Genomic DNA, 26,280 nt, shown 5'->3' on the forward strand with positions numbered 1-26,280 from the left:
CTTTCTTTCTTTCTTTCTTTCTTTCTTTCTTTCTTTCTTTCTTCCTTCTTGAGACCGAGTCTCTCTATGTAGCTCTGGCTATCCTGGAGCTCACTATGTAGACCAAGCTAGCCTGGAACTCACAGAGATAAGCCTGACTGTGCTCCGTGAGCGTTGGGGTTAAACAAAACAAAAAAGAGAAAACATGAACATGCTTTACAACTATTTCTCTATTCTTTAATCTGTCTCCCTCATTCTCTGACCCCATCTTGTAGAGTCCCTTTTGGGCGAGGCATCTAGAGTCGGCTAGCATGGCACGTATGTCTGTTTTGAAATGTCCTTTGTTTTTATCTTTACTATCAGGAAAAGGCGGTTGAACTGTCCCAACTCTTCCACTCATGTCAGTGGTAGAGATGAGCTGTGTGGGACAGATCCTCAAGCCAGAGCACCTACCTTCTCCTGCATCTGTCTTTTCCCTTTGAGTTTATTACATTTTTATTTTCATGTCATTTGGCCCCTACTTTAGGCTGCTGAAGCCTCTCTCTAGCCTTTCTCTGTCCCAGCACCCCCTTCTTTGGCCTACTCTGCCTCACCAGACATGCTGGCTGTCACCAGGCCAATCCATCTGTGTTTTCTGGATCGGCACTGGGTGTCAGTGTGGTGACAAGTGTAGACTCCAGCGGCTCCTGGAGAGCTTTGCCTCCCAGAAGCAGACCAAGGTCCCTTTCCTTTCTGATTGAGACTCGTAATCTTGCCGTGCCTTTGAGTGTCAGCGTGAGGTCGGGGAGTCTGGCTCGTAATGCATAACTAACTTCATTTTATTAGCTGGATTTTTTTTTTCTTTGTAAAACTGGCATTTAGGAGACTCTGGTGGCAGCAGACAGGCCGCTTTTCCTATGCTTGTCCCCGTTCCTGGCCACAGAGGTGGCTACCTCCTGCATGGACAGTGTCAGTCTTGCTCTGGTCACACGGCAGCTTTTTCTCTGCTTGGCACCTTCTGCTGAGCATGGTGCCACGAGGCAGGAGAGCTGGAAGCAGAGCATCTCGGGCTCTGGGTTAGATCTTGCGAGGACTAGATGTGAGGCACCTTCTCAGAGCCTGAACCTTTATGACGCCAGGACATGGCTCCAAGCTGACAATGGTGTTCTTCATAGAAACAAATGCCTCAGTGCGTGTGCATGGACTGTGGGCTCCATGAGCACTGGGGGCCCATTGTGTCCTGTTACACGGATGTGCCGTGGACCTTGGTGTGCTGAGCCCTCTCTAGGTTTGGGGTAGAGAACAGGGAAGAAAACAAGCGGTGGGACTTACTCTCCAGTGCAGTGACTTTGCAGTAGACAGGAGCTTGTGTCCTGAAGATGCAAATATGGCGGCTGCAGGAATAAGTTCTCGAGTTTTAAAGTCCTACTGCAGGACAGCCTTGGGTGCAGCCGACAGGGCATCTGTGTTCTCCCTGTGCTCACACAGGGGTTGACACTGTTCCGGTGGCATGTCCCGGTTGCTCCAGGCTAAAAGCCACAGGCGTGGTTTATTTAGTAGTTCCTAGATGCCAAGGACCTTCGCAGTCAGGCTCTCAGATTCCCATTCTCCTCGACGGACTGTGTCCCCTGCCTTTTTTATTTTGTTTACTGGGTCTGGAAAGAGAATCCAGAGGCCCACACATGCTGGGCAGGCACTGTCTACCCCATCCTATTCCCTACTTTTCACCGAGGCGTGCTCCTGTCTGAAACAAGTTTTTAATGTGAAAGAGCCTTGACTTCATCCTTAATTGCTTTCCACGCACATCTAACTGGACCTCTCTCCTTGCGGCCCATAGCAAGGTTCTGAGAATGTAGCAGAAATATGCACACAAGAGATTGTAGCTAGTCATAAACTCAAGTCAATTTGGATTGAGTCTGTATAGGTGGCACACACACGCACACACACACACACGATTTGCTCCTCAAGTTTACATTAAATAAGGTGAATTCTTACAAGTTCGAACCACCCCTGGGGTGGAGCTATATGGCACAGGCAGCTGGCCACTGTATCGACTGAGCTGCTCTCCCACTTGAATGAAGTGTGCTTGTGTGCACAGACTCTTGGAAAGGGTCAAGACTCACGGTGTGGTATATGCATACCTCAGGGAGGCTGGCTACTCCCCCCTCAGTTCCCCATGGCTCCTGAATAGGAGCATTGTTGGCCCTGACCCACCAGGAGCAGATGCTTCCTTTGTTGAGTCTAGTGACACCATCAACACGTAATGGTAGGAACCATCCCGTGTGGACTCAGGAGACTGTTCTCTGGCATTCTCTTGGAAGAGATCTTCATGACCTTGTTTAACACCTGAAGACAAGGATGCGTCCTCTGCAGGTGTCAGGAGAACCCACTCCTGTCCGTGTTCTCCCCTCCCCTGTGCTACCTGCCACCTCTAGTCAGTCACCTTGGCTGTGGCGATCTTACAGTTCTGTCTGCTGACACAGGGCCACCGCCAGGTTCCACCCGTGTCCCTCCTGTGCAGCCTGTTCTGGAAGCTGCAGCCACATGCGGAAACAGCTTAGACTCACCCTTGGATCCACTGTCTCTCAGCGGTCACTGTCCCTTGCCATCTGATGCCCTGGGTTTTCAACACCATAGTCTGATAACAGTTCCTTTCAGCTATTTAAGATCGATTGTAAATCCAAACCCGGTTATCCCATCATGGCTCAAAGCAAAACTCAACGGCACTTAAAAACAACAAAAAAAGTACTTCCATGATATCAACAAAAGGAACAAAATGTTTTCTCTAAATGAAATGATCACAAAGAAAACAGTAGATACAAGTAAAGCTAAGTTCAAAGGGTCCTTTTTGTTTTGCTTTTGTTTTTGTTTCTTTTCAAAACCGGGTGTCACTATGTAGCTCTGGCTATCCTGGAGCTCACTATGTAGACCAGGCTGGCTTGGAACTCACTTTGTAGACCAGGCTGGCCTTGACCTCACAGGCATCTATCTGCCTCTGTCTGCCTGGGATTAAAGGCATGTGCCACCCTGCCTGACTTCAAACGGCTCATTGTTTGACAGGGACTTAGAGAGATAAATTCTACACGACAGACTCAGATTTCTTGTTCTTACAGGTATTCTGCAGCCAAGCCCGCACTCCCATCTCAGGATGCCTTATGCTGGGAAGCCAGTGAGCTTTGACCATCTAAGCTGCTTTTCTGATTTCTACAAGACAGGCTCTTCCAGGCAAAGGCATACTGTCTAAAACTTATCAGAACTATTAAGAAGATGGTTTTGAAGGTAATATAATACATTGAATAACAGGAGGCTGAGGTAGGTGGAACTCCATGAGTTCAAGGCCAGCCTTCTCTACACAAGGAGTGCCAGGACAGCCAAGGCTATGTGGTGAGAACCTGTCTGAAAAAATAAAACTAAAACCAAAAACTAAAGCAAACAAGAAGCCTTCGAGAGGCAAGATCTTGCCACATTGTCCAGGCTGGGCTCAAATGCTGTGACTCAAACGATCCCTCTGGCTTCGGATCCCCAGTAGCTGAGACTACAGACACACCCAGATGAGCAGTAACTTCTATTTTACTCATATTCCTGAAAGGTTTTGAAACATAGTGTCTAGGACCTTAACTTGACCCTTTTGGATCCTTTCTGTTCCTTGATCAGATGAACAAATGTGAAGACAAATTTAGGGAGTGAACATTTGCAGGAAGCTTTAGACCAAGTCCCCAGTCCTGGCCAAACGTTCACCATCATCCCAGGAAACCCTCTCCCTCCCTCATGCGTTTGTCTTTCTTTACGGTGGGATCGGGCATGACTGTCCATGTGTGTGTTAAAGGGCTCCGTCTTCCTCCGATTTTCTCCCACCCCAGTCCCTTTAGACCAGCTGTTCTCAACCTTCCTAACTCTTTAACACAGCCGTAAAATTATTTTCATTGCTACTTCATAACTGCAATGTAATTTTGCTACTGTTATGAATAGTAATATAAATTTTTGGGAGATAGAGGTTTACCGAAGGCATCATGACCCACATGATTGCTGTTTAGTGTCCTTGTGGCTGACCCAGCACACGGCAAACATTTCAGGGAACCCGATGCCGCCTTAGGAGAACTTTTTTAGCTTGATAGCAACAGTTAGGCAAAACGGTGTGAGAACAGGGGTCAAGATAAAAGAGCTAATAAATTTATCACACACTCCACTGCAGCTGTGCGGAAATGACATCATCAGTTTCCTTCTTTGATTTTTCAGGGGTGTGAACTCATGGAAACCTCGGTCGCTGCTTTTTTTTGTTTTGAAGCCCCGTTCTCTCCTCACCCCATTTGGACCTCGCTCTCGCCTGTCCCTGTGTCATTACTTTTGTCAGCCTTGTGCACTGAGGCAGTGTGGGAACCAGATGTCGCTCTCACATCTGTATTCCTGTGTTTCTGCTGCGGCCATCTGTTCATCAGTCTCTCTGTGCTATATCGAGGGAGCGTTAACAGTTATCTCCGCTCATCTGAGGCAGGGCAAGGCCTGAGAACATGCCACTGAGTTGAGCTGAAGCTTTGTTTGCTTTAAACGCTACACCATGTAGATCAGACGTGGTCACACATTGCTGCTTAGATTGAACCTTTTTTCCTGGCATCTGCTACACTGATCTGCAGCCCCTGCTTGGAAAAGCTCAGGTTACTGTCAGATGTGGGGTCTCTGCTGAAGCTCCTCATACAGACACTGACAGCATCTGTAAAGGGTTGCTGTGAAATCCTTTCATGGCTAATTGTACAATCATTAGCTCATGTGCTTCATGGTGACTGGTCTGAGGTACAGAACACACAGGTAAGTTTCTGTGAACTGACTTTCAGAATCCAAGGACAGCCCCAGCCCAATGATGAGCAGGACTCAGGGTCCAGACCAACTCAAGAGGCCTCTAGGCCTGGAGGGGTAAAGCTGAAATCCTTCAGCCTTTCCCCAGGGCTGTGTATCTCACAGGAAGATCATGTCCTTAAAGTGACAGACATTATGTCACTTCTCCATGCAAAGTGTCTTGTATTCCTTTTGCTATTAGGTCTCAGTACATAAAAAATACTTTTCTGTGAACAATGCATAATATAGAAAGTTAACTTTTATGAGATAGTTTTCTGAAGGTTAAGCAAAGCTTTCTTTTTCGTTATTGCATGTATGATTGGTTGTGAAATGTTAAAACTCAACAAGTGCTTTGTGTGTGTGTGTGTGTGTGTGTGTGTGTGTGTGTGTGTGTGTGTGTACATGTGTACATGGAGGCCAAAGGTTGACATTCTTTTCTGCTTTATATTTTGAGACAGTCTCTGCAATGGTTTGAATGAGAATGGCCCCCATAGTCTTATATATTTAAATATTTGGCTCCCAGTTGGTGGAACTCTTTGTAAAGGATTAGGAGGTGTGGCCTTGCTGGAGGAGGTGTGTCACTATGAGTGGGTTTTGTAGTTTTAAAAGCCCTTGCCAGATCCAATCTCTTTTTCTCTGCCTCTGGCTTGTGGATTGATGCAGTAGCTTGCCTGCCTGCCTGCCTGCTTTTGTCAGCCTTGTGCACTGCAGCAGTGTGGGAACCAGATGTCGCTCTCACATGTATTCCTGTGTTTCTGCTGCGGCCATCTGTTCATCAGTCTCTCTGTGCTATACTGAGGGAGCTGCCAGTCTTTCCACCATGGACTCATCCTCTGAAACTGTAAGCAAGCCCCCAATCAAATGCTTTCTTTTATAATTTGCCTTGGTCATGGTGTCTCTTCACAGCAGTAGAAACACAGCTAAGACAGTCTTGCATTGAACCTGGAGCTCACTGGTTGAACGAGGCTGTCTAGAGATGCACCTAGCTCCATCTCCCCAGCTAGGGATTGCAGATTCTGCTGTACCCCACTTTTACCTGGGTTCTAGGGATGCAAACTGAGGTCTTCATGCTTGCACAGCAAGAACTAGAATTAACCCTCTTCCTGGGTCCCTCCTCCCTGGACTTTTTTTTTTTTCTGAGAACTACCTGTCAGATATTTCAGCAAAGGTATAACTCTATCTTATGCAGTTCCTCATAGTTTTGGAGTGAGGGTTTGTCCTTTTGATAAGCAGCACATCTGATGGAGAACTTAGGGTTTATGACTGGCTTTGCAGCACCATGGCCTTTGAGGAGGTCTGGGAGAGCTGGAAGTTCCCGCCTACTCTCATCTGAGATGTGGTTGACAGCTCAGTGCAAGGATGTCCTTTAGGCAGAGACAAGGCATGGCGCCTCAGAAGCTTTGGTGTGAGGGCCAGTTGATAAAGGGTGAGCATCTTACGTGATAGAGACAGGCCCTAGGTTCATCTTTTAAGATTAATAAGGATACAGGGTGGTGGTGGTGGTACATGCCTGTAATCCCACACTCTGGGAGGCAGAGGCAGGTGGATCTCTGTGAGATCGAGGCCAGCTTGGTCTTCAGAGTGAGTTCCAGGGCAGCCAAGGCTACACAGAGAAACCTTGTCTCAGGAAAAACAACAGCAGCAGCAACAAAAAGATTAAGAAGGACAACATCCCCATTTTTTCGCCTTTTAAGTAGGATGAAACACATCTCAAAAATACTAAATAAATAAATGATAAGATGGAACACTGTCTCAGAAAACTTAGATCGATAGATAAATGGATATAGATAGATAAAAATAAGAAGAAACAGACAAGATACCCTAAGATCTTTTTATGCCATTTTTAATTATTATTATTATTTTTTTTTTACAGCTAGAAAAGTAATTGATTAAACTTAGTTTTTGTAATCATTGGTAGCTGCCTGGGAACAGAGGATAGGCGGAGAGAGCTATAGGGTTGTCTTTTTGTTTCTGGTGTCACAGAGCCTGTGTGGAGTCAGCAGAGTTGCACTGAGCTGGGTGGGAGAGACAGGCTGGTGTGGGAATGTGCTCACCCCTCTTGAGTCCTGCCGCTCTGCACGGCATTCAAGGGTGCACGTCATGTCAACCGCACTGTGTCGAGGCTGTCACCGTGGGCTGAGGAGAAGTGGTTGGTGCCGTCGGTCCGGGTGAGCTCATGGGCTGAGGGCTTCAGTCTGCAGGCTTCAGTCGCCGGAGTTCAGGCCACTGATGTCAGCAATGTCTCCGACGGACCGGGCTTCGCTTTTTGTTGAGATGACAATAACATTAGCAGCAGTGAGCCACACAGAGAGAGCGTTCCTAGCCTGAAAATTTAAAGTATAAAAGGCCGTGCAGTCTGAAACTGCTGGAGCATCAATGTGGTGAATTTTTAGATCTCAGATTGTTTGCCGCGGTCACGCCATAAAACACAAGCCTGAAAAACTTCAGAGCTGGAAACACACCCGGTCCAAACTATTTCAGATAAGGGACATTTCACCTTCATGGGACACATACTACCACTGTGTGAGCGTCTCCAGGCCATGGATGTATTAAGATTAGATGTTAGTGCACGTTGACTTTCATTCTCACGAGAGCACCAGACTTGGAAGAGTTGGGCCTGGAGTGGTTAAGTTCCTTGCCAGGGTTAATGATCAAGGTCAAGAAGCCTAGTGTGTGTGCCTGGACTGCACTCTCTCTACTGTACCTTGCTCCCTCTACACCCTCAGGGTTCCCACTCCTCATAGGAGTGAGAGAGGATCTTACGTCCTAGGCTGACCTTGAACTCGCTCTGTAGCCAAGCCCGACCCCCAACCCCTGATCCTCCTGCCTGCACCTCCTTAGTGCTTGGATTACACACATGGCCATCACACACGGTCTGTGCGGCGCTGGGGGTCAAACCCAGGGCGTCTCTCAGCAGCGTTTCTCAGAACCGTTGGCACAGTGCGAGGACATGCAAATGTGCAGCCTTGAGAACATCTGCTCTTGACCGAGGCTTACAGAGAAGCCACCTGCTCAGGCCTCACCCCTGTGGGCACAGTGCCAGCGTTCTGCGGAGTGGCTGCTGCCCGGAGACAGCCCTTCTACACTGGGAGAGACTTCCTCGCTGGGCCAGTTACACCCCACGCGGGGTAAGCAGAGCCCACGCCGCCCAGGTAAGGAGGTGACCCAGCCAGTGGGTTCCAGTCTTGAAACCCCAAGATGGGCTGGAGCTCGCTTAGTTGGGAGAGTGCTCCTCCAGCATTCACAGAGCCCTGGGTTTGACCCCCAGCACTGTTCAAATCACGTGTGATGGCCATGTCTGTAACCCAGCACTATCGAGGTGGAAGCAGGAGGATCAGGAGTTGAAGGTCATGTTTGCCTACGTGTCAAGTTCAAGGTTATCCTAGGCTACATAAGACCCTCTCTCAAAGACAAATAAACCCCAAAGCAAGGAACGAAAGTGTGGAGAAAGCCTGCTTTTTCCAACAACCCTTCTAACATTACAGGAAAAATGACTAATAGCACATGAAAACTTCCAAGTCCCTAAGATTTATTATTTTGAGATAGGGTTTCTCTGGCTGTCCTGGGCTCACTTTGTAGACCAGACTGGCCTCGAACACATAGAGATCCACCTGCCTCTGCCTCCCAAGTGCCAGGATTAAAAGTGTGGGCCATCACGCCCAGCTTAATATATAAAATAAAAAATACAATAAAGCAACTTTAGAAAAAGATTAGTTTTTATTTTCTGTATGAGTGCCGGCATGATACATGTGCCCTGTTGCATATCAGTATCTGAAGAGGTCAGAAGACGGCATCAGATCCTCTGAAACTGTAGTTAAAGGTGTCGGCGAGCCTGAACCCAGAGGTTCAGGTGTGGGGAACTGAACCCAGATCCTCTGGGAGAGCAGCAAGTGCTCTTAACCCCTGAGTTACCTCTCCAGCTTCTGGGCTCTGTTTTAATGACTCTCCTGGATAAATGTGCAGGAGGCACCAATTCTAAAATCCCTTTAAAGTAGATAGCTTTCAGTGGTTTTATCTGTGGCGCATCCTTGTCCAGCACAGTCTTCTTTGACAGAAATAAGAGAGAACGTTCCTTTTCAAGCTATAGGACCCGGTGATGTGTTTCCCTGTTGGCAACCACTGTGTGGGTCAGCTCTGGGTTATGCTGTTCTCTGTCTAATCTGCTTCCCCGGCTGTATTAAGGGGAAGACGAAGCCTCGAGTGCTGCCAAGCGGTCTCCCAGCCATTACCCGAGGAAACCAAGCTGTCACAGCTGAGCAGGATCTGAAAAGCGCACGGATTATCTCTCAGGGAAACCTCAGCAGGCTCAAAAGCAGAGAATCTCCTTAGAAGACGAGATGCTTCAGTTTTTATTTGTGTTCAGAGGTGGATATTGGGTGTTTTTCGGATTAAAAAAAATATTCAATTATACGTCTTCCTATACAAATTGGATGGTGTGGTTGAAAGTCTGATTTACGCATTTTTGCTCAAGTCTCAGCTGTCCATCCATCCGTCCACCCATCTACCCACCTATTGAGGATATAGCGGTGCTGTTTTCAATTGTGAATTTTAGACCGTCGTCACTCAGCAAGCCATTTCTGTCCTACTCCATGTGTGGAGATACACAGTTCACAGTACAAGTTTGGACCAAACAGGCTTCTGTACTGGGCTGGCTCAGACCCCATTCACAAGTTTGTGCATCTTGTCTAAACACTGTTGTCTGCATAAACAACCCAGAGAGGTCATAGCTGGTCTTTCTGTGTTAGCGTTCATTGACTATAACAGAAGACTTGAGACAATGAACTTCCAGAAAGATGGGGATTATTTAGCTCAGCGTTTGAAACTTCCTGTCCCTGCTTTCTTGGCCCGGCTGCTTTGGGGCTATGGTGACGCAGCATCCTTTGTGGGTGGAGCTCATAGTGGAGTGGACCACTCACTTCCCACCTCATGTCTGGGAAGCAAAAATGGAAAGGAATGGGGAAAAGGTCGAGGCCCCACAATCCTTTGCAAAGGCATGTGTCCAGTGACCTCAGAGGGTCTACCACACCCCAGCCCCAAAAGTTCTGTAGTGCCATCACCCTACCCCCTGAGGTTTAATGCCTGGGCCTCGGTAACAAGCTGTAACATTAGCCTTTCTACTTATAGAGCATATTGTTAATGAAATACTAATTCTTACCTGCACACACACACACACACACACACACACAAATACAAATGTTCAGAGAGAAAGAGCTGGGGCAGTGATGACTCACACCTTTAGTCCCAGCATTCCAGAGGCAGAGGCAGAGGCAGTCAGATCTCTGAGTTCGAGGCCAGCCAGGTCTACAGTGAATTCCAGGACAGCCAGGGCTACACAGAGAAACTCTATCTTGAAAACCCAACCAAACAACCAAACAACCAAATTCAGAAAGGGGCTAGAGACCCAAGTTCAGTTCCCAGCATACAGTGGGCTACTCAATGCTCGGAACTGCCTGTAATGCGGGTTCCAGGGCATCTGAGACCTTCTGCTGGCGCACATACACACCGACATACAGTTACGAGTAGAATGGACTTTTAAAACTATTGAGAGAGTACTCTAGAATTTTGAAAGAAATATTAGATTTGAGTTTACTCAACGTTGTACTAAGGTATTGATAATAACAGCCTATTTCTAGCATACATCTATGCATTAGCATGTGCAAATATATTCTAAATGAAGCAGAATTTGTCTACTGTGACAATAACCGTCTGAGATGGATGCTGGTGCTGTCCCTGCTTTTCTGGTGGAGAAACTGGGGTACCTAGTGAGGAGCAGAGCTGGGATCTGAAGGAATCTGGAATCCAGAGCCAGTACTCTTTGTAATGGAAATTCCACTGGAATTGCCTCCCCTGTTCATTGTGACACAGCTCTTTGCCTCTCTAATTTTAGTTACATGATACTGTTTTTTTTTTTTTTCCTGTTCATTTGCTTTCATCCTGCCTTTATCTTTGTATCTGAAGCGTGTCTTTTGGGCCATTGAGATGGGTCATCAACAGGACTCACATGGTAAAAGGAAGGACCAGCCCCAGGAAAGCTGTCTTCCGACTTCCACATGAATACCATGGCATATACAAGTGTGCTTATCCATATACATACAAATAAAAAAATTTTTAAAGCTCTAAGCCTTAAGGGGAGCTTAAGGTTAGGGTTTCGCTTAAGGTTTTTATTGCTATGACAAAACACTGTGCCCAAGGCAACTTTTAAAAGAAAGTTGAGGTAGCTGTTCCAGAGGGCGAGAGTCTGCGGTGTCTGGAGTGAAGGCGTGACAGCGGTGGCAGCGACAGCGGGTGGCTGGAGCAGCAGTTGAAGGCTCACTTCCTGATCCACAAGGCAGAGAGCACACTGGGAATGGCACTCAGCTCTTGACGCCTCAAAGCCCACCCCCCAGCGACACACCTCCAGCACAGCCACACCTCCTAATCCTTCCCAAACAGTTCCACCAGCTAGGAACCAAGTCCTCAAACATCTGAGCCTATGAGGCCATTCTCATTCACACCACCGCAGGGAAGGTGGCATGGTGGGAATGCCATCAGTGAGGAGGAGGTGAGAGAGACGAGGAAGGTCATGCAGAGCACGGTGGGGGCGACCAGGAGTCCGTACCTCTGTCACGGTGATGTCAAGGTGATGTCCATGGCTGTTACATAGGGGCTTGTTTACCAGACAGATCTGACCACTCGGTGATTTGGCCTTCAAAGAGTGGGACCTCGTTTCTCCAATATGTGCTAATTTGGGAGTGGCACTCTGCATCTGAAGCTTTGAGGGCTGTGTCTGAATTTCATGGAGCTGCCCTCTTGGTGCTGGCACTGTCGCCGTGATCTGGGTACATCTCCATCTGCTAGTACCACGTGGCCACGGTTTGGTGGGGAATCTTGGAGATCCAAAATGGATTTAGGCAGACCTGCTTTGGTTTCAAGAGGCTGAGCAGCTAGCACCCGGATGGGCAGTATGGGCCTCTGACCACAAGGTCCCAGTCAGCTAACACTGTTGGAGGAGGGCTAGAAGGGCAAGCAGAGAACTCCACACTATTGAGAACTTGAAGTAAACAGAGTCTGACCTCACTCACATCCCCGAGGGGCCCTGATACCACCGAATAAGCAAACAAATGGGTTTGCATGTAGATGTCAGTTCAAACATGGCAAGCTCATGGAGAGTGAGGTGCTGGTAATGGAATCAAGAGAAGAAATTCCATAAAGTAAACCGGCCCACGTGACTCTGCCAACAAGGCATTGTCTTAGGTCTGTAGACTGCATCACGTTCAAACAGTGTCCTGGTGCGTGTACAGATCTGGTTGTCACAGGGGAGGGGGTTTATTTCACTCTCCTGACGCTTCTCTTTGCTCTAGATGACAGCGCATCTGCCGCCAGCAGCATGGACGTATCAGACCGCATCGCCTCTCTGGAGCAGCGAGTCCAGATGCAGGAGGATGACATCCAGCTGCTCAAGTCTGCGCTGGCCGACGTGGTTCGGAGGCTGAACATCACGGAGGAGCAACAGGCTGTGCTGAACAGGAAAGGACCGACCAAAGGTGGGTACAATGTGGTGTCTGCAGCAGCATCAGAGATCCCTGCCCCTGCCCGGGTGACTCATCCCCAATCTGACCCCAAACCAAAATGCCCTTAGCCCTGCCCCACTAAACCAATCTCACAAAATTCAACTGCATTTGTTGGCATGCCTTTGGGGAAGCGGGGTTGTCCTGAGTGATGCTGAGGTGCACGTTTGAAGATGATACTTAGGTACTCTTTGAGTCAAGAAAGGGACTGTCCGGATGGACCACTGAGGACAGTTAAGGTTGCTGGGGCAGAGCGAGCTGACAGAGCTTCGGGCCCTGCTGGAGGGTCCGTCTGGAGGGTTTACTGTTATGTCTCATCTCTTCCTGTGCCCTCAGCTTTCATCGAGACACAACAAACTCATGTGGTGTGCAGCAGCCGCTCAGCTAATCTGGGTGTAGATGGGGGAGACTTCCCTTTAGAAAGCTGAGTGCACAGGCATCTAGCTGGCCTGTTTGCTCAGGGTGTACCTTTGGCTGCTTTGGGGACCCTTCTTGTACCCATGGGGATGTAGCCTGTCACAGAGGTCTGTACTAGTAGGTTTCTGCCCAATTCAAGCCATTATTTCCTGCCCCTCCCAGGACACGGCCTACAAAGGCAGTGCTCACGGTAAGTTACTCTGTAGTGACCATGCCTTCAAGTTTCAGAAACAAAAGGTGTCATAAAGCCTGTCACCACACACATGCATTGTCAGTGTCCTGACATTTCTGCCTGACACCTTCTGCCAGAGTTGGTTTTCTGGCTGTCCCATCCAGGCTGTGAGGTTCCTCAGGATAAAATACCCTGAGGTTGTATCGTATAAATGTCCCTTTAGAAATGCTTTTCTTGGCTGGGCATGGTGGTACGCACCTTTATTAATCTCAGCACTCTGGAAGTGGAGGCAGGTGGATCTCTGTGAATTCCAAGACCGTCAGGATGTCACTGAGAGATCCTGTCTCAAAAATAAAAACAGAAACAAAAACAAACCTTTTTTTCTTTCTTTTTTTTTTTTGCCATGGAGATAGCCTCGTTAGTGAGGTGCTTGCCATGCAAGTGTGAAGACCAAAAGATGGTGCTATTGGATGTGGGTTATAGTTATAGATGAGATAACTATAACCCACAAGTTATAGATGAGAACTATAACTTGTGGGTTATAGTTCTAGTGCCAGAGAGGGGGCAGTAGATGGGTTCCTGGGTCTTACTGATTGGCCTAGCCTTCTTGGCAAGCTTTAGGCCAGTGAGAGATCTAGTCTCAAAAACCAAGACGCATGAATTCACACACACATGTTCTCTATATGTCTCTGTCTGTTTTTTGTCTCTCTCTCTCCCTCTCTCTCTGTCGGCTTGGAGGCTTGGGTTGTCACTGAGTTGGGAGAAGGCCGTCTAACACTGACTCTTGTTGGGTTTGCTCAAGCATTGCCTTCTCTACTGCCTGGCTACGTCTCCACTCTGTGGAGAGGGAGCCATTCTTTGTCCTTCATGATACTAGAGGGCAGACCCACATCAGAGGCACATGCTTCCCTTGGCTTTCTATTTTGAACAATTCTTTCCGGTGATCTTTGCTTCTACATTCCAAAGTGGTTGGGGTGTTTCAGACCAGAAACCCGGTTACGTTAGATATTTGTGACCTACCCAACTTTCCACAAATAGATCTGGTGACGACTGTGTCCCAAAGGGTGCCTTAAACGAAGCTTTGGGTTTCTAAACTTTCCTTGTTTTTGAAGAGTAGGGGAAATAACAGACAGGGTTCAGCCAGGGTTTTTATTTTACTTGATGATGAGTGGGACATTTGATCGTTACAGAACCTGAGAGAAATGACTTTTTCAGTTATCTGATGCTTCGCTATACATTGCGTCTGTGAGTGAAAACAGCATCAGTTTGAAAGGTGGGAACTCACACTGGGGAATGAAAGGGAGTCAGGAAAGTGGGAGACATGTCCTGGGGGTTCTGTGGCCTACGCTATGTCATTTGGGGGTCGAGCTCTTAACTGAAGCTCTGGGCCCTGAGCCTGAAGTCTGCAGACAAGTGGGGCTGTGTCCTGGACTGTCGGAGAGCAGAAAAGGTGAGGTGATCAGCGGCATGCATGCCTTGGCCAGCTGCTCCACAGTCCTGCCTGGACTTCTCTGCTATGGTGGATGATAGCCTGGAACTGTGAGCTAAAATGAGCGCTTTCTCCACAAGCTGCTTTTTGTCAGGGTGTTTTGTTTTGTTTTGTTATCACAGCAGTAGAAGCCAAGATGTCGGCTACCTCATCTTCGAGCCTGCTGCGTGCCACACCCTTCGCCAAGGAGTTTCACTTCTTGTTCCTAACCCTCCCAGCGGCCTGCCAGGCAGGCACCGCCAGACTTATTTGATGAGGAACTTGAGGCTTAGAAAGGGTGTTGGCGTATCCACGGCTGATCCGAGCTGGTGGGGAGATCAGCCCTGTCGGCCTCAAGGGTCTCTGCCCTGTGTCCCTCTGAGACCCGGGTTTGCCGCTATCTCATCCTGGAGGGCGTTCCCACCTCAGTATTTGAGGTGCTCCCTTCATCTGAGAAATCCTTCTGTGTCATCCCTGCATTTACCCGGAGGAATGGTTAAGATGTGACTTCAAGACGTTTAACATTTTATGAGGCAGAAGGATCTCTTTTTGTTTTGTTTTGTTTGTTTTTCGAGACAGGGTTTCTCTGTGTAGCCTTGGCTGTCCTGGACTCACTCTGTAGACCAGGCTCGCCTCGAGCTCACAGAGATCCACCTGCCTCTGCCTCCCTGGGATTACAGGCAAGAGCCACCACGCCTGGCTAGAAGGATATCTTCTATCTTAGCGTACCCTGGAAATCATGAATTCATTTCTCCCAGTGATCAGGAGGTGGAAGCTGTGTTGATTCTTTTCTGAGATTTGCGTGGTGTGTGTGTGTGTGTGTGTGCACGTTTGGGTGTCAGGTATGTGTCTATCCTGGAATGCTTGCCTGGATTGTTCTCTGCCATACCTTTTAAAAATGATCCTATTCATATTCTTAAGTTTATGTGTAAATGTGTGTATGTCAGTGTGTGCTTTGTGCATTTGAGTGCAGCTGCCCAAAAAGGCCAAAAGACGAGCGTTGGGTACCCTGAGGCTGCAGTTAGCAGGCAGTTGGTGGTGAGCCACCCAACGTGGATGCTGGTAACTGACCTCAGGTCTTCAGAAAGAGTGGTGCATACTCTTAACCACTGAGCTGTCTCTCCACGTAGTGTTATTGAAATATAATGTGGGCTGATTGGCAAAAACAGGCATCTCTCCACATCTTTGGGGACTGGCTCAGGTCCCTCATATGTAATGGCAAAGTGCATTACGTAGAGCCCACTTGTGGTGAGAATTTCGGTTTCTTTAAAAGCATAAAAACATTATGGGAATATGTTTTTGTTTTCATCCCAGGTGTGGGATGTGGGGCCGCTTCAGGTTATCCACAGCAGCCGATTTGCCTTGTGCTTTAGCAGGGGCGTGATTTTGCCAGCTAAAGCTGGTTTACGATTGGCATGATGCAGACTCTTTAGAGGGTATATTAATGCTAGAGTCCCAAGAGGTGGGGGCTGCTGCTCCCCTGGCTGCCACTGTCTGCTGGATTGCTGGTTGCTGATTGCTGGTTGGAGATATCCCGACGACAAAGATCAAATCAGCCCCAAGGAACTTGACACCCCTAACCAGCAGGAAATAGTCTAATGATCTCAGTGCCCCGTTTCCCCTCTAAGCTTCTTTCTCTCCCACCTAGTTTTGGTGGGTTAGGAGGGAGAGGAGTGGCATAGGGAGGTAGGAAAAAGAACCCAATAAAGTAGCCAAAAGTCCAGTAACACCCACCCCCATCCTTCTTTACAGCTGAAATCCTCCTGTGTCACATGTGATACCTAGTATATTGTAAATGCTATGCGTCCTGTTGTTCAAGATATAATAGCAAGAAAAAAAAAAAACCAAACGACTTTTTAAAAACCATTATCTGTAAAAAAAAAAAAAAGAAAAAAGAAAAAGTATTCAAAAATTAAGAAGTGAAATTAGCATTTAGGGTTTTTTTTTCTTTGAAACTTATAAGTGATTATAAAGGCCCAAATAATGTTCATCTTTGACATACAGGTGGTTACTATCGCAGGAATGAAGGCTGCGGGGTTCTGGGTGGTGTTAATATGTCTGTGTGCATATGTAAACATTCACTAAACTGTTAAAAGTGATTAATATTCTCTTCTGTGGAAGCTGTAACTGCAAGAATGAAGAAAGCACAAATAATAAAGCATTAACTGGCCGTTTTTACCTAAAAAAAAAAAAAACCATTATCTGCCTTCAGTTGGAAGAGCCCACAGGCAATGAACCTGTAGAGTGGAGGTCCGTCCAACTCATGCTCCCTCTATGTGTGTGTGGGCTGGTGACAATGGTTGATGGAGCTGACCTGCTAGTGGGCAGCTGGCTGCATGCAGCATTCTTAGTGTGGACAGCTGGGTCTGCTCCTCTCCGTGCTTTGGGTCCTCCCCAGCCAGCACTTCCTGGAGTCACCACACTTACAGGCTCCCTTGGCTTCCACCTCCCCTTTAGGAGTGAGAGGTAGAGAATGACAGTAAAAGCTCAGGATATTTTTGCCTTTGTCTGATTCTGTGATGATCCATCAACATGGCACTGTCCATCTGCTTGGCGTTGCTGTGTCCCCAGGGCCTCTGGTCTTTTCTGGGTTCTGGTAACTGTTCGCTGCCTCAGCCCTTCAGGGATAGAAGTGGTGACAGTTTATTTCTGTCCCCAAGGGACGCAGTGTTCGGCCTGGGCTTCAGGGCTGGGTGTAGAGTGCATTAAAGCACATGGCTAGAGGGTGGGTGGGTGTGACTCCAGGGCAGTGTCAACCAAAAGCTGCCTTTGAGGAGTCTGCTGATACCTTGCATTAGTCAGGGTTCCCTAGAGGAACAGAACTGATAGGAGGAGTATCAGTTATATGTGGGAAAGGTGTTTATCAGAGTGGCCTACAGGCTGTGGACCAGTTCATCTAACAGCTGCCCACCAACAGAAAGTCCCAGGACCCAGAAGTGGTTCAGTTCACAAGGCTGGATGTCTCAGCTGGGATCCTGAAGAGGCAGACTACAATACCAGGGAAGAAGCAGACGTACTAGCCAGGCAAGAGCAAGCAGGCAAAGAGCAAAAGCTTCTTTTCTTCCATGTCCTCACACAGGCTGCCAGCAGGAGATGTGGCCCGGATTAAAGGTGGAGATTTTCACTTGATCCAGATTAAAAGTGGGTCTTTCCTCGGCCAGGGGTGTTAGAACGCTTCTTTAATCCCAGCACCTGGGGGGTAAAGGCAGGTGGATCTGAGTTTGAGGCCAGCCTGGTCTACAGAATGAGTCTGAAATGCACTGAGAAATCTTGTCTCAAGAAACAAAACAAAACAAAACAAAACAAAACAAAACAAAACAAAAAAAAAAAAACAAAACAAAACAGTGGGTCTTCCCACCTCTGCCGATTTAACAATAATAAGAGAAAATCTCTCACAGTTGTCCCCAGCCGCTTGGATTTTAGTTAATTCCAGATGTCAAGCTGACAACCAAGAACAGCCATCACACCTGATAGGAATCCCGGAGAAGGCCGTGACAGCTAGTATGGTAAAGACGAGAGGACAACCAAGGTTGACAGTGTCTTAGCCAGCTGTTCTCAGTGTGGTCCCCAAAACTACAGAACACTGACAGTGGGGGAGAGGTCGTCTCTGGCCCTCTCCCCTCCCCCTCCTCCAGATTTAGGGCAGTGCTGAAGCAAGCACACCCTCCAGGTCCTCTCACCCCCACCAAGTGGGCAGGATCAGGTGAAGCTAAGCAGCTGGCCACATTAGATCCCCAATCAAGAAACAGAGCATCAAGTACAGGCCACTCCTGAGCCCAACTTCTCTGCTGTTACACGGTCCAGGGTCCCAGCCAGGGGATGGTGCCACCCATAGTGGACAGCTCTTCCCACTTCCTGACAATCCCTTCAGGCATGCCCAGAATCAGGTGATTCCAGATTCTGTCAAGCTCACACTTAACACTAACCATCACGCTTGTGTGGGCTTCAGATTCATGTGTGCTCCAGGCAGTCCGTTTCTTTTTTATCACTGAGGCAGTCTGCTGTTGAATGGACCAGCTTGTTTATTTATCCATTTACCTATGGAAGGAAGGCCATCTTGGTTCCTTCTAGTCTTTGACAATTGTGACTAAAACTGCTATAAACATTTACATGCAGGTCTGTGTAGACATAAGTTTTCAGGCAATTAGGTAAATACTTAGTGTCAGAATGATTACCAGATCATATGGTAAGATTAAATTTAGCTTTGTAAGAAACTGCCAAACTTTATTTTAAAATAGCTGCACCATTTTTCACGCCCATTATCAATAAATGCGGGTTCCTGCGGCCCCCTTCCTGGCTTGCAATTGGTTTTGTTTTGGTTTTGGGATTTCAGCCATTCTAATGATGTATAGAGCTATTTCACTGTTGTTGTTTTACCTTGAATTCCCCAATAACAGTGATGTTAGCTATCTTTGCATGTGTTCACATTTGCCAAGATCTCTAGTGAGGTATCTTTTCTGATTGTTTGTCAATTTTTTTTTAATTGGGCTGTTTGTTTTCTTATTGTTGAATTTTCAGAGTCCTTATTATGCTCTGTACAAGTCCTTTATCAGACTCATAATTATCAGACACAGATTTTCTTCCGAGCTATAATTTGTGCTTCCATCTTCTTTAAATTTCTTTGGCACACTTGTAAAGTTCTTAATGAGGTTCACTTTGTCAATTTTCCCCACATCGGTCAAGCTTTTGATGTTTGTTAGTTTATTTTTTTTTTTATTTTATGTGTAAAGGTATTTTGTCCGCACGTACGTGTGTATGTACCACAAGTATGCCTGGTACCCAAGGAGGTCAGCAAAGGTATTGGACCGTTTGTAACTAGAGCTTCGGATGGGTGTGTGTAGATGTGGGCAATCGAATCCAAGCTCTCTGCAAGAGCAGCAAGTGCTCTTCACCTCCGAGCCATCTCTCCAGCCCCCTTCCCGCCATGATGGTTAGTTTTACCTGTCGACTTGCCGTGACTTAGAATCACCCGAGAAGAGAGCCTCAGTTGAGGAACTGTCTGGGTCAGGTTGGCCATGGCCGTGTCTGTGAGAGATCGTCCTCATCATCGATAGATGACGGGAGACCTGGTCCATTTGGGTATCACCATCTCCTAGGCAGTACGAGAGGATAACGCTGAGAGACAATGCAGAAGCCATGTTGGATCTGTTCCTTTCTCTCTGCCCTCTACTGTGATGTGCCAGGACTACTGTCTGCCTTAACTTCCCCTCAGTGATGGAATGTAGCCTGGAACTGTAAAGCAAATAAACACCTTCTTCATCCATGCTGCTTTTAGTCAGGATGTTCTATCACAGGAACAGAAACAAAAGTAGAACAGTGCCGTATCTTGAACCACAGCAGCTTCATTGAGTTAGGGGTGCAGCTTGGTTGGTCCAGTGCTTATATAGTTTGATTCTCATTAGTGTGTAAGCCTGACACAACAACGTACATCTGCCTGGGAGGCAGGGAGACCAGGAAGTTGAGGCAGTGCAGGCGGAGGAAAAGAGAGGGGGAGGAAGAGGAAGAAGAAGAGGAAGAACAGCTGAAGGAAGAGTAGGAACAGGAGGAGGAGGAGCAGGAGGAGGTCGCTGAGCCCTTCAGTGCTTGCTTCTAGAGATGTTCAGTTTTGTGCTTCCCATTGCTTCTGAGTTAATGTCTGTGTGGAGTGAAGGATGCTCTCTAGGGTCACTATTTACCATTGCTGAAACAGCCCCACCACTGGCCTTCGGACCCATGCCACTCCTGCTAGCTTTTAGAGTTGAAACCATCTCTGGGCAGCCTGCTGTGTGGCTCATTACTGCTGCTGTGGGTTAAGTCCTGACTTCGTACTCTGCTTCTCTTGCAGCGAGACCACTGGGGCAGACCCTGCCACTGAGAAGCACCGTCAACAATGGCACCGTGTTACCAAAGAAACCCAGCGCTTCCCTCCCCTCCCCCTCGGGGTCCAGGAAAGAAATGGCTGTGCCGGTAACCAAAAGGTAGGCTACTTGAAGGACTCCCCCGACTTCTCAAGGCAGAGATCTGGGGGTCTAGAAGGAGCACCTCTTTCTCACAAGGTGCTTGTGGGCTCATCCAAGCTGAGGCTTGTGGAATCCCAGACTTTGACGTGTTGTCATCCATGGAATGGTAACTCAGTTTCTCTGCTTTAGGTTTAAGGTAGGGCTTGTGAAGCCTCAGCCAAAACAGTGGTGTGGCCTTGTATTTCTACTTGCCGTTCTTTATAAAAACAACTGGGACTCCAGCCCACTTCCCTCCATGCAATATAGCAAAAATTCATATTTCCATAGCAACCTTTATGTTTTATTGGTATGATCTGGGTGAACTTTTAAATTGTGCCCAATGAACACAATGAACTATGATGTATCTGAAGACAACACAGATGTCTATTTTCAAGTTTTTGGTGACCTGTTGACTGTTGCATTTCAATGTTTTCTTTTATGATCAGTGTTAATTCTTAGACTGTAGAAAACGAATGCCCATGCATTTTTACAGTAGAGCTAACTTTAAAGAAATTCCTCTGAAACTCCACCTCATAGGTGTGCCATGAGAACATGAGAGCGGGCGGCGAAATGGTGCAATGGCTAAAACATTTTCTATGCAAGCAGCAAGCTCGAGTTCAGAGTTCAGATCCTCGGAGCCCATGTAAATGCTGGGTGGGCGTGGTGGCCAGCGTCTGGAAAGCAGAGACAGGAGCTGCCCAGAGCAAGCTGCTCAGCCAGACTAGCCTTGCCAGTGAGCTCCCAATTCAACCGAGAGGCCCTGCCCCAAGGGAGAAGGTGGAGAGCAACCAATGGAGACTCCTGATTTCAACCTCATGGCTCCACATGGATGTGTGCACACATATAAACACACATAGACACACAAACACACATACCACACCACACACATGCTACACACACACACACACACACACCATACCATACCACACACACAAATGCATCAAACACACACATCATACATACACACACCAAACACACATACATCACACCACACATACACACGCTAAACACACACACACACACACAAACACACTAAACACACATACCACACCACACCATACACTCAAATACATCAAACACACACACCACACACACACACATACACATACACCACACTACACACACAAACACACCTCACCACACACATATACATTATACATACACCCGAATTGTACATACACACACCTCATATACACACGACACCCCACATACACTATATGCCCCCAAGCACACACACCCATACACACAAGAACACCACAACAAACACAAACCACAACACACATTCAACACACATTCAACACACACAGACAACCCCCACACCCTCACCTCCATACCCCCACACCACACTTGCACACACCACATAAAGAACGCAGCAGCAGAACCTCTGGAGCTCACTGGAACACTAGCGGCCTTGGGGACAGGGAGGCTTTGGGGACGGCTGCTGCAGTGCTTGGAGGACCCTGTGGCTGTGGCTGCTGCGGCTGCTGCCTCTGTGCCTCAGGCGGGACTCTAGCCATCACCTTCACTTGTCTGTGTCCTCTAGTTTACTCTTGAGGTCCCTCCCAAGAAGGTGGTCGTGAACCCCAGCCATGTGGCCTGGGTCCGAGGCATGCCCTCATGAGGGGACGCTGTCTCGGCAGAGGTGGGGCGCCTGTGTGGCAGGTGCTGTCGTACGGCCCCCCACCCTACCCCCTTACCCCAGGAAACATGCCAGCATATGGGGGTGCCCCGTGGCTGGCCTGTATCTACTTTACTCCATTCGAGGTAACTGCTCTCTGGGACAGCCCTGACCGTCCCCCATCCCTCAGGTGAGACACAGAGGGGACCCAACAAGACACATGACACATTTTCTCGCCACCCCAGCTTGGTTTTCCATTGCTGGATGAAATGGCTCCAGGGAGAGCCACTTAAGAACACACTTCCAGGTTGCAGGCCTTGGAAAGTCGGGGCAGGACGCAAACCAGCCAGTCACAGCCACAGTCAAGAGCAGAGAGAGAATGAACGCAAGCACGCCTGCCAGGGCGGGCCCATGATAGGGTGAAGCGGCTCTTTCAGCCTGTTACAGAAAATCCCCCTCAGACCCGAACAGCGCAGGCAACTCCCCAGACTCTCTTCTTCACTTTGATTTTGATTGTGTCAAGTTGATAATTAAAACTGACCATCATGACCACTGACAGGTCCATGGGAGGTACCTGTGGGACCTGGGGAGAGAGCTTGGCCCTTGGGGGGCTCTGCTTTTGTTAGGGCCAATGGTGTCATCTGGCTGTCCCGAGTGTTGATAGGTGTTAACTGTAGAGAAAATAAGTACCATGTGAGCAACTTCCGGAAGTTGCTGGTGTTGGCAGCTGGGGTGTGTGCCGAGGTTTGGGGTCGGTGAGGTGAGGAAGAAGTGGGTCATAGTCAGATGAGGAGGAGTTGAAAGGAGGTCGAAGGTCACGAGGCCCAACTGATTTCACATCGTTTCTGTCAGGCCTAAAGCGGCTGTGTCAGTTCTGACCTTTGAAATATGTACAGAACTGATCAGACCATCACGCCCTTCACCAAGCAGAGTCTCCTCCAATTTCAGCCTGTGGAGTTTTGTACATGTTTTTTATCTTCTTGTGATTTTCAAGAAAATTGATTTTACAGTACTTTTTAAAACTTTAAAATGCTGTACTTAGCCACTTTATATCTTTCAACTCTCACTCCAATCATCCTTTTTGTTTTCCGTTTTTTGTTTGTTTATTTTGCTTTTTATATATAACCAACACAAAATGATCTTTGAGTTCTAACTGACATGACAGGATGTCAGTTACTCTTCGACTCTCAAGATGTTAGACCAACAAAATTGACTTTGTTCTGTTAAGTTTCAGGGCTTTGTCTGTTACCTTTTATTGTAAAAACAAACAAACAAACAAACAAAACCCACACAAACACCTAATGTTAAATTTGCCCCCTTAGCCTTTCGGCTGTGTAGTTCGTCAGTGTAGGTCCAGCTCTGGGATTAAATGTGTGGATAACTACAATGTTTTTATTACACTTTTATTTGTTTTTTAATTTATTTGTGTGACTGTGCCTGAGTGTGTGTGTATCATGTCATGGCCTGTTGGTGTCTGTCAAAGGATAACTTGGAGGAGTTGGTTTTTCTCTCCACCATGCGGGTCCCTAGGATGGAACTCTGGCCGTTAGGCTTGGAGGCAGGAACCTCCCCGAACTGTGCCATCTTGCTGGGCCTGTATCTCTTATGATTAGTGATGTACCTCATTTTCTCATATGGCTGTTGACCATTCGTACATCTTCAAAGAAGCCTATCCAACATGTATACTTGACATGTGTGTTAATTTTTTTCATATTTATGCTTCTTGAGACAACATCTTGCTCTATAGGCCAGGCTGTCCTGATACTTGTGGCTCTGCGGCCTCAGTTCCCGTAGCGTTGGGTGGACAGGTGTGCAAACCCACCTACCTGCATTTTACTTGGATTATGTTGTGGTTGTCATGAGACTGGGGAATCTCCTTATGTATCAAATAGTCACTGCTCACTAGGTGTCTGGCGTGCAGGTGTGCTCTGCCATTCCCTAGATCACTCTTCCCTTCTGTTGACCATTTGCTTTGACATCAAGAGCCTTTAAGGACATGCAGATTGCGGTCAGACTGTATTTGCTTTTGCTGTCTATTCAAGAAACCAACAGCAGAGTCCTGCGTTCTACGCCTTCTCCCCTGTATCAACTTTTAGGGGTGTCTAGGTGGTAGGTGTTAATTGAAGGTCATTAGTCACTTCTCAGTTAATTTTTAGATATCAGGTAAAGCAAAGGCCCGCCCTCATTCTTTTGCGTGTGTATTTCCAATGTCCCAGCATTCATTTGTTAAAGAGACTGTCTTTTGTCTGCTGTGTAGTCTTGACATCTTAATTGCCTGTATATGCGAGGGTTTGTTTCTGGATTCTCTCTTCTGAACCACTGGTCCCTGAAACTATCTTGGTTGCCAGCACTACGATGTCTTCATCACTGTGGGTCCATCCTCGGGAAGTGTGAGTCTCTATTCCCTCCCTCGCCCCCATCTTTGGTTTGTTCCAAGAGGTGTTGGTGATGGGGATTGGGATTCGGGGGTCTAAGATGAGCATTAGGACGCACTTTTTATTTCTGCAAGTCTGTGTCCCCGTTTGCCTTTCTGGGCTGTAATAAATGCCATAGGCAACCTGGCAGAGAAAGGGTTTATTTGACTTCCAGTCACAGGCCTTTATCAAAGGAAGCCGGGGCAGGAGTTTAAGGCAGGCACCTGGAGGCAGGAGCTGAAGCAGAGGCCGTGGAGGGGTACTGCTTACTGGCTTGCTCAGCCTGCTTCCTTATACAGCCCAGGACCAAGGCTGGCACTGCCCGTGGTGGGCTGGGCCCTCCCACATCAATCACTAATCAAAAACATACAGGCAAGCAGAGGGGTCACATGCCTTTAATCCCAGGCAGAGGCAGGTGGATCTCTGTGAGTTCAAGGCCAGCCTGGGCTACAGAGTGAATTCCAGAACAGCCAGGGCTACACAAAGAAACACTGTCTCAAAAATAAACAAACAGACAAACAAAAAAGAAAGAAAAGAAACAAAGAATCAAAATGCCTCAAATGTAGACATGCCCACTGGCCTGTCTGATGAAGACAACTCCTCACTTAAGGGTCCCTCTTCCCAGGTGACTAGTGTGGGTTAAGTTGACAAAAATACCCAGCACAACGGCCTTTGAAGTTTTGTAAGGGTTGCACTGAATCCATAGAGTGTTTTAAGTAATATGGCCACTGACTCTCTACTCTACAAGCTTGGATTAATATTTATTTATATTCTAATTAAAATTTATTTATATCTTAATTTTTTTTTCTTTTAGCAAAATTGTATGGTTTCATAGTGTGGATGTCTTTTACCTTCTAGGATAATTTTGCTCCTAAGTAGGTTGCCATTTTAAATGTTGTAATAAGTAAAAATGTTTTCTCCATTTCCTTTCAGATCATAAGGAAATACACCGACTTTTGGGTGTTGATTATTTAATCTTAAAATTTTGTTGAAATTGTTGAATGGTTTTGCCCCCATCCTGCACAGGTCTGGGGACTGACTAGATTGGGGATAGACACACATACACAGAAAATCTGGGTTCAGGTGGTCTCAGCCCTTGTACAGCAAGGCCTCATCTTTGTGGAAGCTTGAGGTGTCCTGTACAGCTCAACAAGGAGGCAGGATTATAGCACAAACACAGATGAACAAGGGAATGAGGTTATTACATACAGATAACCAAGGAATTGGGGTTCTCACGTACGGCTGAACAAGGAGGCAATTTAGCTAATTTTGGTAGGAGCAGTCTTCAGACTGTAAAAATCTGGAGAACAGAGCTGCAGTGAACCTGATCCTCCTTCACTGTCAACATGTGCACTTGGATCTGAGGAAGGCTCCGCCCTGTCACGGGGCTGAGACATTGAGGCCCTTGGCTTGTCTGTGTCTATGACGAGCCCTGTATCTTCACCCAGGACTGCACTCCCTCCCCACAGAGTTTGTGTGTGTGTGCTCTTTTAAGGTTTTGTAGGTATTGTTTTTGTTTTGTTTTGTTTACATGTTAGCACTTGCTGTCTGCAGAGGTGTGCTAATTCTTTTCCACTGTATACCGTCTATTTTTTTTTTCTTGTCTGATTGCTGTGGCAAGGATTTCTAGAACTATGTCAGATACTAGAGGCAACAGTGAACTTTGCTGTTCTTCTCCCACTCTGCAGAGAATGCTTTGAGCCTTCCGTCCTTGCATGTGCTAGCTGTGGTTTCTTGTGTGGCTTCTGCTGGGGGATGGGGCAGTATTTTGTTTCTGTTCCTAGTTCTTTGAATGTCTTTACCACGAAAGGTTTGTTGTGGGGGGGTGTTTTTTGTTTGTTTGTTTTGTTTTTTGATGCTTTTTCTTTTTAAAATTAT

The 26,280-nt window shown here is 47.3% G+C and overlaps 1 protein-coding gene across 12 annotated transcripts in view; it reads left to right on the forward strand.

The window, feature by feature from the left end:
• Nucleotides 1–26,280, forward strand: part of Eml1 (EMAP like 1) — a 153,754-nt gene that overhangs the window by 73,380 nt on the left and 54,094 nt on the right. For all 12 annotated transcript variants that reach the window (XM_060388155.1, XM_060388153.1, XM_060388156.1 and 9 more), the window contains 2 exons: nucleotides 12,129–12,311; nucleotides 20,217–20,349. In XM_060388155.1, coding sequence (XP_060244138.1) covers nucleotides 12,129–12,311; nucleotides 20,217–20,349 — 316 coding nt within the window. The remainder of the gene's footprint in view (nucleotides 1–12,128; nucleotides 12,312–20,216; nucleotides 20,350–26,280) is intronic.

Source organism: Meriones unguiculatus, chromosome 7, assembly GCF_030254825.1.
Source record: "Meriones unguiculatus strain TT.TT164.6M chromosome 7, Bangor_MerUng_6.1, whole genome shotgun sequence".
NCBI classification, from domain to species: domain Eukaryota; kingdom Metazoa; phylum Chordata; class Mammalia; order Rodentia; family Muridae; genus Meriones; species Meriones unguiculatus.